A 16951-nucleotide genomic window follows, 5' to 3' on the forward strand; every position below is an offset into this window, starting at 1 on the left:
AGGTTTCCCCTGAGAAATCTGCTAAATCTTCTGGATATGTCCTTGGAGGTGATGAGTTACCATTTCCCCACTCCTTTCAGAGGATTCTCTCTTTGTCTGTGACTTTTGATGTTTTGACTATAATATCTCTAATTGTGGATTCTTCAGATTGATCACAATTGGATTTAATAGAGTTTTTGCTCTGTATACCCATGTTCTTCTCCAGATTTTGAAAGCTGAAAATGTCAGTCATTACTTTTTAAATGAGATATCTTTCTCTTTCTTTCCCTTCTAGACCACCCTTAATGCAAAAATTTTTAGCACGACAGTATCTCATTAGTCTCTTAGAGTCTCTTCACTTTTGCTCATTCTTTTTTCTTCTGCTCATGTGCTCAATAATTTCAAATCACTTGTTATGAAGTTTACTGCTTCTTCCTTCCATTTGATAAAGTTTGCCATGAACACTCTATGAATATTTCAGTTTAGTTATTGTATTATTCAATCTTAAAATTTTTGCCTTTTTAATAATTTATGTATCTGTTAATGTTCTTGGTTTGTTTGCACATTGTTTCCTTGACTTTGTTTGTTCTCCTCTAGCTCATTGTCCATCTTCCAGTTGGCTACTTTGAATTTGTTGTCAGATAGCTCATAGATCTCTCTTTCTTTCTTTTTTTTTGTAGTACTGGGATTGAACTCAAGTTTTCACACTTACTAGGCAGGCACTCTACCACTTGAGTCACTCCACCAGTCCAGATCTCTATTTCTTTAAGATATTATTTATTTATTTATTATTACCATATTGTTGTAATGGGGGTACATTGTGACATTTGTAGAAGTACTTACAATTTATCATAGTTGAATTTACCCCCACCATCTTTCTCCTTTATCCCCCCTCCCATTCCTGGAATAGTTGCAACATGCCTCATTTTTTCCATTTTCATACATGCCTACATATATTTCCACTACAATTCACCTTCCTACATCCTTTCCTTATATCCTCCCCCTCCCACTGGTACCAACCCCCACACAGGACCTGTTTTACCTTCCTGTCTTCCACTTTTGAAAATGACATTTTAATAGTTGGATTATGAATATTCCATTTATTTCTTTGCTTGGGTTATGTTTCCCTGTTTCTTTGTATGCTTTGTGTCTTTTTTTGGTGTGTTCTTTGTTGATGCTTGTGCGTTTGAAAAAGATAGACACCTCTCCTATTTTTTAAGACTGGCTTTATGCAAGGAAAGACTTTAACTAATAGACTGGCTAGAAATTCTGGGTGACTCTCAAATTTTTTCAGAGCAAAGTTGTGTATAATTTTCCAGTTTAAGAAGTTTGCATTTGTTCTCAAGAGCCCATCATCTCTTTCCCCACCTGTTGTCTGTGTTCTGCAGTCTTTCTGGTGTGTGAAGCTGACTTAATTTTGATCTTTGGGTCCTATGTTCTGCCATTCCAAGTGTATTGCCACGGATGTGAGGGCGATCTGGCTGCGACATCTGTCACCCCATTGATCGCCAGGGTTGATTCGGCTGATCTGGCTGGCTAGGCGGGTGTCCCCTTCCTCCCTCACCGCTCCATGTGCGTCCCTCCCGAAGCTGCGCGCTCGGTCGAAGAGGACGACCATCCCCGATAGAGGAGGACCGTTCTTCGGTCAAGGGTATACGAGTAGCTGCGCTCCCCTGCTAGAACCTCCAAGTGTATTGCCACTCCATTCACCCATGATCAGAGTCAGGCAAAGCATAAACCAGTTCTAAGGCAGCCTGTGTAAAAGACAATACTTTAGATGAACAGTCAACCTTCTCTTTCTCCCCAAGATAGAAGATGGTAGTTGGGGATATTCTCCTGACTCTACCTGGCTGCTTCTGAGAGGGGTAAGAGTTTTGGTTAGCAAATGCAACAATTAAAAATTTTTTTATTAGTATATGATAGCTATCTAGGAGGTTTCATTGTGACACACACATATATGTATATTTTTATATATATTCTGTATATCCTCTCAATTAATCTCCCTCTTCCTGCTTCTTAAAATAACTTCAACAGGTTTCAATGTTTCATGTTCATACATTGTAGAAAACACATTGACCGTATTAGTCCTCCTTTAGCCTCTTCATTTACAACCCTCCCGCTATTACTCTCCCTTCAACATGACTTGTTTTACGTTTTTGTTCTTAATTGTTTTAGTGTTTGCTCATTGCTCAGAGAGGTTTTTTGTTGGTATTTTAACTGTAAAAATATTGCACTTTAATCAATCTAACTCTATTACTGTTCCTTATTCATTTCCCTTACCCAATATTGTTAAGCAGCTTTCAATGTGTTTCACTGTGTCTTGTTCCTACACAGTAGTAGTGATGTATTTCAATATTATTCACTCTCTATAATTCTTTTCTTATGTTCCTCCTCCCTTTGGCTTCCTTAAAAGTCTCACTTTTTGAAACATGTTCTGCATATATATGTATATATGACATTGCTTGTGTTTGTATTTGTATTTATCTTCCACATATGAGAGAAAGACATGTGATCTTTGTCTTTCTGAACCTGACTTGCTTCACTTAAGATGATGTTCTCCAGTTCCACTGATTTACCTGTGAATGACAAAATTTCATTCTTCTTTGTGGCTGAATAAAATTCAATTGTACATATATACCACATTTTCTTAATCTATCCATCAGCATTGGGGCACCTTGGCTGTTTCCATAGCTTAGCTATTGTGAATAATGCTGGAATAAATGTGGGTGTGCAGATGCTTTTGCTGTAACCTGACTCACATTCCTTGGATATATGCCTAGGAGTGGTATTGCTAGATCCTATGGTAGTTCTATTTTTAGTTTTTGCAACAAATTTCCAATTCCACGTTGATGAACATCTTCTTGGCTTTGTGTTTCCTCCAAGTGCTGTTATCTCTTAATTGGCCCATGGGGTTCTCACAAAGGCAACTCAGTCCATATATATTGTTAAGTCAGTATTGCTGTGGAGGAACAAAATCTGGGGCTTCCTATTCTATTATCTTGCTGATATCTCTATGGCCAAAAGTCTATTTCATTAAAGACATCCTTAGCATATAACACACACAAAAATGTAAAGAAAAATACATTCAGGAATTAACAATTACTTAATGAGAAAAAATCAGAATCTACTGGGACATTTGTTGAATTTAGACAATGAATTTCTTCAGCATATTGTGATATCATTGGTGGAGGCCTGCTTTTAAGGGAGAAACTGCTGTCATTTTCCCTCTGATCACATGGAAAGGAGATACATGGTGGGATTTTCTGAAATACATAGTACAGGAATGGATCAGTAGAACTGATGCTTCTATAGGAGTGTTTGCATGAGAACATGGTGGTTTTTTAGGTGTGTAATATTCTGGAAAGAAGTGGGATATATCTGTAACCTATGGTGCTTATACAACAACACCTAGGGCACTCTTGAGCACTCAGAGTTTTTCAGACCATACAAGAATAACTATCAGACAGTGCCTTAAGTCTGTGTTCCTGTCATTCTAGAGCATAGAACCTCAGGTCTCATTGCTTACTGGATTTGAAGGGGCAATGGACCCTCCATCCTTGATCATGCCCAATTAGCAAGGGAGCCCAGCTTAGTGAGTGTTGCTGGGCTCAGTGGATACAAGATGTACTTTTGGGAGCTTTGCTTTCTCAAATTCAGGACCAGCAAGGTAATTGGAATAGGTAAGTTGAATGTTCCCCAACTGAAATACTTCAGCTATGGAGCTATGAAGTTTATTATCTTAGTTCATGTAGGAGAGTCAAAAACTATCAACTGGGATTCTACTTTCTTTTCTCACTGATTCTTTGTACATTTCATCAGCATCTTTATGCAGTTAAACTTTGAGCAATTGAAGGGTAGGGGATGTCATTTATCTTTATGTCAAAAATCTAGCACAGTAGGAAAGAGATTGGTGGGGATAGTTTTAGTTTATATAACACTGAATAAATTTTTCACTATCTCACAGGAGAAAGTCAGGAGAAAACTCAGTTTTTGTACATATATTAAATGTTATACTTCCTCTCTGGACCATCAATACAGAAATCTATGAACCTTTCAGAATAGAAACAAATTATTTCTTATGAATAGTGGAACATATTTTCCACCACTAATAGTATGATCAATATTAAAAGTCATAGAATAAAGTGATTAAAAAACCAGGTCTAACAAACAGCAACTGAGAAGAGTGCAAAAGTGGTTGAGTAGAAATGTATCTGCTGGAGACACCTAATGTAGAATACAAAAGTTTTGGCACTTATTTTTTGTTCAAACCTACTTGTGGGAGGAGCAATTGAGAAGTGAACAAGCATTTCTATCACAAATGTAACCATCTCTGTTTTTCATTTGTCATGTCCTATACATTTATCCTTGGCTATAATATTAGCATTTTATTCCCTTTACTCAATATGGAATGACTTCTATTCAATAATACTCTTTTGTATGTACCATGTATTCTAAATGTCTCTACCCAGCCTTTCTCATATCCATCTCTAACAGACCTACCATTTCTTTCTTTTTTGAAAGTACTGGAGTTCGAACTCAGGGCCTTGCATTTGCTAGGCAGATGTTCTTCCACTTGAGCAATGCCTCCATCACTTTGCTTTAGCATTTTTTTAGAGAGTCTTTACTTGGTACAAGCCTTGGACTCTAGTCCTACCTATGCCTCATAGCTGAAATTACAGGTGTAATTCCATGCCAAGCTTGTTTGTTGAGGTGTGGTCTCAATAACTCTTTGCCCCAGGCTGGCCTCAAACCATGATCTTATAGATTGCTGCCTCTAAGATAGCTGGGATTACAGGTGTGAGCCACCACACCTGGCCACACATGCCATTTCCTCTCCCTCCAAATACCCTCTGTCCTTTATACGCACACAGTGAAACAGTATACTTCTTTCCATATCCATTTGGCTGGTTGTGTGTTAAATTTGTGTATCAAGTGAAGGCAATCTAAATTTTGTGTTCATTAACACAAACATTTTTGTGTTTGTGAGACACACTATTTACATACCTCCCACTTAATCCATGACAAACCAAATGTGTAGCAACCACACACCATTTATTAAAGTATTTATGAGCAGAGAGATCAGAGAAATCTAAAGAAGATATATTCTAGAGCAAGTTGATTTCCTTCTCATGAGGAGAAATCAGAATCACAGGGAGCACTGAATAAATTAGGCATGGGATGGCTGTGGTGTGAATCAATGTTGATGGAGGGCTTTACTGATGTAAGAGAAGCTAGGCCACCTCATAGGATTCACAGCAATCAGCAATTCCAGGACTAGCAGGTTCTTGTCTAAAGAAATACAGAATGAAGGGGGAATGCTACTCATTTGCCAGTTTGTCCCCAAAAAATTTTTGTTGAGCTCATGCTTATGTTGAGTACTATTATGAAAAGTAGAGTGATGGGACCCAGTTATTATTATTTTTTTGGTGGCACTAGGGCTTAAACTCAGGGTCTCATGCTTGCTAGGCAGACACTCTACCACTTAAGTCAATCCACCAGTCCAGGACCTGGTTCTTAATGTGCTTAGATCTGAAGATCTGTTAAAAGATGAGGTGGGCAGGAGCTAAAGTGCTTCCAATGACATCTGTCTCCTGGATCTTGTGACTTTTTGTAATTCCCTTCCATTAAGTGTGGAAGGAACCCAGTGACTCTCTTCCAACCTGAGAATGTGACAGAGTGATGAGAAGTCACTTCTGGGAACTGAGTGAAAAGAATGAGGCTTTTTACTGTAGGAAACTGCATTTTAACCCCCCCCAAATCCTAAAATTAGAACTGTCATAAGATTCCATGATCTAATTACTAGAAATGTGTCCAAAGGAAATCAAGCCAGTCTGTGGAACAGACATCTACACTTTCATATTTATTGTACAATATTCACAATAATCAAGAAATACAAACATACTAAGTGTCCATCAATGGATGAGAGGATAAAATATGGGACATAAACATTATGGGGTACTATTCATCCATAAAAGGATTACATTATGCTATTTGAGACCAGGATGAACTTGAAGTCATTATGTTAGGTAAAAAAAATACAAATATAGGAAATATGTAACACATGGTATCACTCATGTGAAAAGTGAAAATTGATAGCAAAGCAGCTGAGAGTGGCATGGTGGTTACCTGAGGCCTTGGAAAGTAAGGTGGAGGGAGGTATGGGGAAGGATTGATTAAAATGTGTTATAATTTGACAGAAGCAAGAGGTTATGGAGGGAGGCTCAAGATGGTGACTAGGGTACAGAAGCAGAAAGCCTACGTTCTGTGACTCCAAAAATCTCCTTGATACATTGGAGCCACACTTGGGTAATTCTGCCTGCTTCTAGCCAAAATAATAGCTGCCATCACACTAGATGCAGGAGAAAATTCAAAGACTGATCCTCAAATCAGCCTTTAATCACATCTAACAGCTGCAACCCACTTCACAGCCAGCAAAGTGGCTCTAGCTCCGGAGGAACCCTCCTCTCCCAAGGCAATTATTTTCCATTTCTTTTCTTTTTTCTTTACTTCTCTTCTCCTTTCTCCATCAAGTGGAAATAAGTATCAACCAGAATCAAACTTTTGACATCATGAACTCCAAGCCTGTGGAAAGCCTCCCCATGCCATACTACAGTGAGAAAATTTGGTACTATTTTTCGGTTCTGCCACCACTGCTGCCACTGCTGCTATGCCACCACAAAGCTCCAAACATGCCTGTGTGTCAATTGACAGAACAAACAGGATTCAGAGGGAAATGAAGAAATTGGATAATCAGATCCTGACCCCCCAAAAAACAGTGATAAACACACTAAGGAACCCAGCGATGCCCACAAAAGCACCCTCAAAGAAGAAATATTGCAAGAAATCACTGGGAATTTCATGGAGAAGATACTAGACATAGTTAACGAAAATGCGCAAGATGCACTCAATAAATTTCAAGACACCAAAAATAAAGAATATGAGAAGACACAGAAAGAAATAAATGAATTCGTAGGAGTCCTAATAAACACCAAAGTGAAAGAGAGAACACTATAGGGAGATAAATGAGTTAAAGATGAAAATAAAAAATATTAAAAAGGAAGTGACCCAAGATATGGAAAACCTCAGGAAAAACAATGAAACAGAAACAGAAAACATAGTGGAAGGCCACTCCAGCAGACTGGAACAGTGAAAGATAGAAACTCAGAACTCAAAGATAAAATAGAAATTACAGAAAAAAACTAAAGAAATGTTAGTCAAACAACTCAAGACCTGTGAGAGGACTATGCAAGAACTCACTGACTCCATCAAAAGATCAAACCTGAGAATCATGGGCATTGAAGAAGGAGAAGAGGTCCAAGCAAAAGGGATTCACAATATATTCAATAAAATAAAAAAAGAAAAAATTCCAAATCTCAAGAAAGTTTTGCCAATTCAGGTACATGAAGCAACCAGAACACCAAAGAGACTTGACCAAAATAAAACCTCCTATGGCATATTATCATTGAAACAACAAGCACAGAGAATAGAGAAAAAATACTGAAGGCTGAAACAGAGAAAACAACTAATAACATATAAAGGTAAACCCATTGAAATTACAGCGTATTTCTCAATGGAAACCTTAAGCAAGAAGGGCATGGAGTGAGGTATTCCAGGCACTGAATAAAAATAACTTCAACCCTAGGATACTCTACACAGCAACCATCATTCAAAATAGATGGAGCAATAAAAATCTTCCATTATAAGCAAAAACTAAAACAATATGTGACCACCAAGTCACCACTACAAAAGATTCGCCAAGGAATTCTGCACACAGAAGATGAAAGCAAACAAAACTATGAGAAGAGGGGCAGCACAAAACCACAGGAGAAGAAAAGACAAGGAAAGCAACATTGATTCAGCTGCACATGGTCAAATCCTTAAACAAACAAACAAACAAAAAAACAACTAAATGGCAGGAATCACTACATATTTATCAATATTAACACTGAATGTCAACAGACTCAACTTCCCCAGCAAAAGACATTGTTTGACAAATTGGATTAAAATGGAAGATCCAACTGAATCTTCCTTTTGTTTACATCAGACCACCTCATTGACAGAAACAAACACTGGCTTAACACTGAAAGGCTGGAAGAAGTTTTACAAAGCCAATGGCCCCCAAAATAGGCAGGAGTAGGAATACTTATCTCAGACAAAGTAAACTTCAAACTTAGATTGATCAGAGGACATAAAGAAGGATACTTCATACTAATAAAAGGGGAAATACACCAAAAGGAAATAACAATTATCAACCTATATGCACTGAACATTAATGCACCCAATTTCTTCAAACATGAAGGACCTAAAAACATATATAAACTCCAACACAGTGATAGTGGGAGACTTTAATACCCCCTATCACCAATAGATAGGCCATCCAAACAAAAAATCAATAAAGAAATTCTAGAACTAAATCACACCACAAATCAAATGGAACTAGCTGATGTCTACAGAACATTTCATCCAACTTCCACACAATACACATTCTTCTCAGCAGCCCATGGAACCTTCTCAAAAATTTATCATATCTTAGGGCACAAAGCAAGCCTCAGAAAACATAAGAAAGTAGAAATAATCGCATGCATTCTATCTGACTACAATGTGTTAAAACTGGAACTCAACAACAAAAGCAATAGCAGAAAATATGCAAACAATTGGAAGTTGAACAACACATTAATCAGTGAGTCATGGATGAAATAAAAGAGGAAATCAAAATGTTCCTAGGAGTTAATGAACTTATGGGACACAGCAAAGGCAGTCTTTTGAAAAAATTTTTTTATTCTTATTTTTAAAATTATTTATTTATTTTCTTTTTTCTTTTATTCATATGTGCATACAATGTTTGGGTCATTTCTCCCCTCTTCCCCCGCCCCCTCTCTTAACCCTCCACCTTCAGCCTTTCTCCGATACCCCTTTGCTACCAGGAAGAAACAATTTTACCGTTATCTCTAATTTTGTTGAAGAGAGAGAGTATAAGCAATAATAGGAGGGACCAAGGGTTTTTCCTAGTTGAGATAAGGATAGCTATACAGGGAGTTGATTTGCATTGCTTTCTTGTACATATGTGTTACCTTCTAAATTAATTCTTCTTGAACTAACCTTTTCTCTAGTTCCTGGTCCCCTTCTCCTATTGGCAAAGGCAGTCTTAAGAGAAAAGTTTATAGCCATCAGTGCATATTCTAAAAGGACAGAAAGATCTCAAATAAAGGATCTAATGCTACATTTCAAACTCTAGAAGAGCAAAAACAAGCAAAATCCAAATCATGCAGAAGGAGAGAAATAATAAAAAAGGGCCAAAATTAATGAAACAGAGACAAAACAAGCAAACAAAACCCAAAACAACAACAAAAAACAAAACAAAGAATCAATGAAACAAAAAGCTGGTTCTTTGAAAAATAAATAAGATTGACAAACCCTGGCAAATCTGAGTAAAATGAGGAGGGAAAAGACCCAAATTAGTAAAATCAGAAACACAAAAGGAAAGATAAAAACAAACAGCAAGGAAATCCAAGGAACCATCAGAGACTATTTTGAGAACCTATATTCCAAAACATTTGAAAATCTTGAAGAAATGAACACATTTCTAGATACTTATGACCATCCAAAACTGAACCAAGAGGATCTATACAGATCTCTAACACCTATACAGATCTATAACATGAAATGAAATTGAAGCAGCAATAAAGAGTCTTCCAAAAAAGAAATGTCCGGATCTGATGGATTCTCTGCTGAATTCTATCAGACCTTTAAAGAAGAAGTAATATCAACTCTTCTTAAACTGTTCCATGAAATAGAAAGGGAAGGAATACTGCCTAACTCATTCTATGAAACCAGTATTACATTCATCCCCAAACCAGACAAAGACATATCCAAAAAGGAGAACTATAGGACAATCTCCTTAATGAACATCAATGCAAAAATCCACAATAAAATAATGGCAAACCAAATCCAACAACATATCAGAAAGATGACTCACCACAACCAAGTCAGCTTCATCCCAAGGATGCAGGGGTGGTTCAACATATGCAAATCTATAAATGTAATACAGCACATCAATGGAAGCAAAGACAAAAACCACTTGATAATCTCAATAGATGCAGAAAAAGCCTTGATAAGATTCAACATGACTTTGTGATAAAAGCGCTAATAAAACTAGGAATTGAAGGAATGTACCTCACCATTATAAATCCTATATGTGACAAACCTACAGCCAACATCATACTTAATGGAGAAAACTAAACAATTACCCCTAAAATGAGGAACTAGACAAGGGTGCCCAGTCTCCCCACTGCTATTCAGCATAGTCCTGGAATTCCTAGCTAGAGCAATAAGTCAAGAACAAGATATAAAATGAACACAAATAGGTAAAGAAACTGTCAAAACACCCCTATTTGCAGATGACATGATCCTATATCTTAAAGACCCAAAAAACTCTACCCAAAAACTCCTAGATACCACAAACAGCTTCAGCAATGTGGCAGGATACAAAATCAACTTAAAAAAATCATTAGCTTTTCTATACACTAATAACAAACAAATTGAGAAAGAATATATGGAAAAAATTCACTTTACAGCAGCCTCAAAAAAACCCAAATACCTAGGAGTAAACTTAACAAAGGATGTGGATGACCTCTACGAGGAGAACTACAACCCCCTGAAAAAGAGATTGAGGAAGGCTATCGAAGGTGGAGAGATCTCCCATGCTCATGGATTAGTAGAATCAACATAGTAAGAATGTCTATACTACCAAAAGCAATCTACATGTTTAATGCAATTCCCATCAAAATCCCAGTGACATTCATCACAGAGATTGAAAAATCTATCCTAAAGTTCCTTTGAAAAACACAAAAGACTGGGAATAGCCAAGGCAATACTAAGCAAAAAGAGCAATGCTGGAGGTATCACAGTACTGGACTTCACACTATATTACAAAGCAATAGCAACAAATACAGCATGGTACTGGCACAAAAACAGAGATGAACCAGTTGAACAGAATAGAGGACCTGGATATGAATCCACACAGCTATGCCCACCTCATTTTTGACAAAGATGCCAAAACCATACGATGGAGAAAAGACAGCCTCTTCAACAAATGTTGCTGGGAAAAGTGGTTTTCTGCCTGCAGAAAACTGAAACTAGATCCATGTTTATGAACTGTACTAGTATCAACTCAAAGTGGATTAAGGACCTTACTATCAGACCTGAAACTCTGAAGTTAGTACATTAAAGAGCAGGGAATACTCTGGAAACAATAGGTATAGGCAAGGACTTCCACAGTAGAACTCCAGTATCCCAGAAACTAAGAGAAAGGATGGACAAATGGGACTACATGAAATTAAAAGGCTTCTGCACAACAAAAAATGGTCTCTAAACTGAAGGGACCACCCACAGAGTGGGAGAAAATATTCGCTGGGTATACATCAAAGGACTGATAACTACAATATACAGGGAGTTCAAAACACTATACTCCCCCAAATCAATGAAGTAATAAAAAAATGACCTAAACAGAACTTTTTCAAAGGAAGAAATCCAAATGACCAAAAAACACATGTAAAATGTTCAACGTCCATGGCCATAAAGGAAATGCAAATCAAAACCACACTAAGATTCCACTTCATTCCTGTTAGAATAGCTACCTCAAAAACACCACCACCACCAAATGTTGGTGAGGATGTGGGGAAAAATGAACCCTCATACACTGCTGGAGGGAATGTAACCTAGTAAAACCACTTTAGAAAACAATATGGAGGCTTCTTAAAAACTAAACCTAGATCTGCCATATGATCCAGCAATACCAACCCTGGGGATATACTCAAAGGAATGAGACTCAGGTAACTCCATAGGCACCGGCACACCCATGTTTATTACAGCACTGTTCACAATATCCAAATTATGGAAACAGCCAAGATGCCCCACTACCAATAATCAATTAAGAAAATGTGGTATTTATACACAATGGAATTTTACTCAGCCACAAAGAAGAATGAAAATTTGTTATTTGCAAGTAAATAGGTGGAACTGGAGAACATCATCTTAAGTAAAGTTAGCCGGGCTCAGAAGGCCAAAAATCACATGTTCTCCCCATATAGACCTAAAACAATTGCAGTGATATTAGTTGACATGGGTCACATGCTAAGGGGAGAATGCATACATGAAAATAGGAAAAGGGTAGGAAACATAAAACTTGAAAGTGTTTGATGTGCCCACTGCAGAGGAGCTAATAAAATAATCTTAAACTGACAGAGGCCACTATGGGAAGGTGACCAGGAAGTAGTGAAGAGGTCTGGTAGAGATGAACCAATTTGGGTTGTAATACACATGTGCATGGAAGCAATGCTAGGAATCTTTCTGTATAGCTATCTTTATCTCAAGTTAGCAAAAACTCTATGTCTTTCTTATTATCGCTTATGTCTTCTCTTGAGCAAAATTGGAGAAGAGGGTGGAACAAGTTATGCCTGGATGCAAGGGAGTTGGGGAGGGTTATGGCACGGGGGTAGCGGGGAGAGATGGCTCAAACAATATGTACACATATGAATAAATGAATAAACAATAAAAAAGAGGTTATGGTGTTTTATTGCACAGAGGGTGACTGCAGATAATGAAAACATCACACACATACACATATGTATTTAGAAGAATGGATTTTAATATTTTCACCATAAAGAAATGATAAGTACTTTTGATGACAGATGTATTCACTCTGATTTGAACATTGCACAATATATGCCTGTATCACATTATAAAATATGCCAGAAATGTGTACAATTTTTGTATACCAGTTGAAAATAAAAAGAGACATTAATCTGAAAAAAATTATGGCTCTCTTCTTGTTACTCCTGACCCTGGAGTACTTAATTAAAGTATTTAAGTTATCAAGTAAATATGTGAACATCAAAAGTTTTATAATATATCAGTATAATTCCATTGGAGAAACATGTTAGAATTGAAGAGTCATTCAAATTAGTAAAAACCCAGAAAGCTCCACTACATAAAATACCAATCTGTGCAAAAGGAAATTAAGTGAAAATAGGATGTTTACTTTTGAACACATATCGTGAAATGGAATGAGATTCTTGGTGTAGACTGTCTGATTCTACACAGATTTCCTGATAAGTACAGTGGATTGACAGATGCCAAATTCCACATGGTTGCTGAATTAAAAAAAAAGTTTGAGTTGTATGTATAGATTCTCCAGCTTGAAGTCAGAGAAGGTATATAGATGAGCTCATCCAGAGGAATTTCCAAGTATTTTCTCTTTTTCCTTTACCATTAATATTAACAAGTCCTCAGAGGTGGAGATAACATGGACCAATTGTCTACCTAGGAGCTGTGTGGATTGGGATCACAAGGTCACATGGTTGAAATAATGAGCCAGCGTCTTTAGACTTTTACTTTGCCAGTGCCAGCATAGTGGCTCCATTCCAATGTCTCCTGTTCACAGACATCTTCATCAACTCGAGCTGTTTTTGTCTGGTCTTGAGTTTCAAGTCTGAATACCGGGCAAGAATGGACCACTGACTCATATTCCATAATAATGCCCCAGTAGAGACGCAGCACAGCTCAGTGAGTTCTGAGGGAGATGTGGACGAAAGAGGGACCAGCAGGGATATTGTTTTTTCCTTTTTCTTTATTTGGTGGTACTGGAGTTTGAATTCAGGGCTTCACACTTGCTAGTCAGGCACTAAACTACTTGGGCCACGCCTCTAGCCACTTTTGTTCTGGTGGAGAATGAGTTTCTCTTTCTTTGCCCAGGTTGGCCTGGGCCATGATTTTCCTGATATCAGCCTTCCATGTAGCTTGGGATGATAGGTATGTGTCACCCTGCCTAGCTATTGGTTGAGATGGCGGAGGGGTCTCATTAACTTTTTGTCTGGTCTGGTTTTAAACCGAGGTCCTCCTGATCGCACTCTTCCAAGTAACTAAAATTACTGGTGTGAGCCACTGGTGCCTGAGTGGGAGACATTATTTCTTTATCATCAGGAGAAATATGCCAGTTGGGATAGACAGAGGGAAGTTTTAGCTCTGAGGACTAAGTTTATGTTTATGTTTTAGGACTGGGTCAAGGAACTATCATTCCTCACTGATTCTAGATCATGTAGGTCATGTTGGCAGTCAATGGATGCCGCCTTTTCAGGAAGGAGTGACATGAAATTCTTTTAACTAGGTAAAAAAGGCTGGGTATAAAACCTGGTTCTGAGAGGTACCATAGGCGAAATTCTTCCTTTTGTAAATAGCAAGATTTTTAACCAGAAAAAATGGACTGGTATGGGCAGGCACTACTGAATATGCAGAAAAGTCCCCAACAAAAATTGGTCTCACACACAGGAAGTTTTCCTAGTGTTGTATGTGGTTGATACAAATAACTGTACAAAAATTTCAAAAGCATGGACTGGGAATGTAGCTCAGTGGTAGAGAATTTGGCTAGCATGTATAAGGCCCTGGGTTCAATTCCCAGTACTGCAAAAAAAAAACCCCTCAGAAGTATATCTTATAATCTAATTATTATTTCATGCATTGTTCAACAATGCCATTTATATGATCAGTGATGCTACTGGGTTATGTGGATATTTATCAAAATTGAAGTCCACCAAAGTCAAGGTTAGAAATTATATATTAAAGAACTTTTAAAAGGCAATCTATGTATTAGATTAAACCCTTATTTTAAGGATAGACCTTAAAGAAAATCAACATATTTGAGTGAGTCCTTATTTTCAAGAAGGAGTAAAATCAGAAAGTCAAAGAATTATGAAAATAAATGAATTCAATTGACAAAAATGTTCTGAGACCATAAACCTTCAACTTTACTTTGAATCTTAATAGCATAATCCTACCTCTTATAGAATGTTGTATTTAGTCAGTGTTAAGTAAAGTTTGTACCATTGTCTTAGAATAAAAGACTTCTTAATTTTCTTCAATTAGAATGATGTTTTTTCTTAACATGGGAAGAATGTTTCTTATTAACTTTTTTTTTCTAAAAGAGTAGGCTGCATTACACTGTGAACAAGGGTATTGTATGTGATGTTCTTGGTCTTGTAATGTTCTTCACTAGAGTGTCTCTGATGTTTTCATGGAAAGAGGTGAATAATATAAAAATAAAGTGGAAACCATTCTAAGAATGGTGGGCTTGTGACAAATAGGAAATATTTCTGAAGATGTATGGTCAAATGTGAGGATGTGATAAGATTATTGGTTTAATTCAAAGCACAGGGGTAGTGCTAGGTGATGGTCCATTTATTTCATTTTTTTCTAACCATTTTTTTCATTTTCAAAAGCTGCCCAAGCAACATAGAACCACAAAATCTAACACTTATATCAGAAGTCCATCTCATGAGACTCTCAGATTATCCAGAACTGCATCCCATCCTTTATGGACTCTTCCTGTCTATGTACCTGGTCACAGTGCTTGGGAACATTATTATGATTCTGGCTGTCAGCTCTGATTCTCACCTCCACACCCCCATGTACATCTTCCTCTCCAACTTGTCCTTGGCTGACATCTGTTTCATCTCTACCACAATCCCAAAGATGATTGCAAACATCCAAACCCAGAGCAGACTGATCTCCTATGTAGGTTGCCTGACACAGATGTTAATTTTGATCCTTTTTGGATGTATGGATGGGATGCTTCTGACTGTGATGGCTTATGACAGATTTGTGGCCATCTGTCACCCACTACATTACTCAGCCATCATGAGCCCTCATTTCTGTGCCTTTTTAGTTTATTTTTATTTTTTCTTTTATTCATATGTGCAGACAATGTTTGGGTCATTTCTCCCCCCCCCTTTTTAGTTTTATTGTCTTTTGTGTTTAGCCTTTTGGACTCTCAGATGCACAATTTGATTGTCTTACAATTTACTTACTTCAAGGATGTTGAAATTTCCAATGTTTTCTGTGACCCTTCTCAACTCCTTAATCTTGCCTGTTCTGACACCATCCCCAATAACGTAGTCATGTATTTTGTTGGTGCCATATCTGGTTTCATTCCTATCTCTGGAATTTTCTTCTCTTATTACAAAATTGTTTCTTCACTTCTGAGACTTTCATCATCAGGTGGGAAGTATAAAGCCCTTTCCACCTGTGGGTCTCATCTGTCAGTTGTTTGCTTGTTTTATGTAACAGCCACTGGAGTGTACCTTGGTTCAGCTGTGTCATATTCTCCCAGAAACTGTGCAGTGGCTTCAATCATGTACACTGTGGTCACCCCTATGCTAAATCCCTTCATTGATAGCATGAAGAACAGAGACATTAGTACTACTTGTCATAGACATCTCATACATGACAGCAGAAAATATGTCCCTATACACTGTTTCCTAAGTAGTCAGAAGGATTATGAGGGTAATAAATATGAGGGGAAGAATGGCAGTAACCATAGCATCCCAAGGCGTTACTAAGGGCTTCCTAAATGCTAATTTTTTTGTTGGTACTAGAGTTTGAACATAGGGTCTTCCACTTGGCACTAGGCAAGTGCTCCATCACTTGAACCTCCAACCCTTTACGCTTTAGTTATTTTTCAGTTTTCTCATACTTTTTGCAGGGCTGGACTCAGACTTCAATCCTCCTATCTATACCTCTCATGTAGCTAGGATTACAGGCATGCACCACCATGTCCAGCTCCTAAATGCCAAATCTGAGCTATGAGTTCTATGCAGCTTGTATCACTTCATCTTCAGAGTCTTTCAAAAGTTATGAATTCCACATTATTATTATTTTACAGAAAATGAGGAAACAGCATTTTTAATGTAAATCAGACTAAGTGGTTAGGTTGGAATGAATAAAGCCATATTTCGATTGAATTGTGTGATTACAGAACATCTTGCCTGGAAAATCCTGGCAGGTTGTCTCCTTGACAATCTCACCAGTCATTTCAATTTCCTCTCATTATAGGAAGAGATCCCTTTCTCTCTGTTTGCTCCCTATTGGGATTCCTGGTGCACGACACTAGAAAGCATTGGGTGGCACCTGCCAAATCATC

At 37.5% G+C, this 16951-nt stretch overlaps 1 protein-coding gene across 1 annotated transcript; it reads left to right on the forward strand.

The window, feature by feature from the left end:
- Positions 1-15306: 15306 nt before the first annotated feature.
- Positions 15307-16370, forward strand: LOC109675572 (olfactory receptor 7E178-like). The gene is made up of 2 exons (XM_020152251.2): positions 15307-15688; positions 15760-16370. Exons 1-2 carry the CDS (start codon positions 15307-15309, stop codon positions 16368-16370), a joined length of 993 nt encoding a protein of 330 aa, XP_020007840.1.
- Positions 16371-16951: the final 581 nt, after the last annotated feature.

Source organism: Castor canadensis, chromosome 14 (assembly GCF_047511655.1).
Source record: "Castor canadensis chromosome 14, mCasCan1.hap1v2, whole genome shotgun sequence".
In the NCBI taxonomy this organism is placed as follows: Eukaryota; Metazoa; Chordata; class Mammalia; order Rodentia; family Castoridae; genus Castor; species Castor canadensis.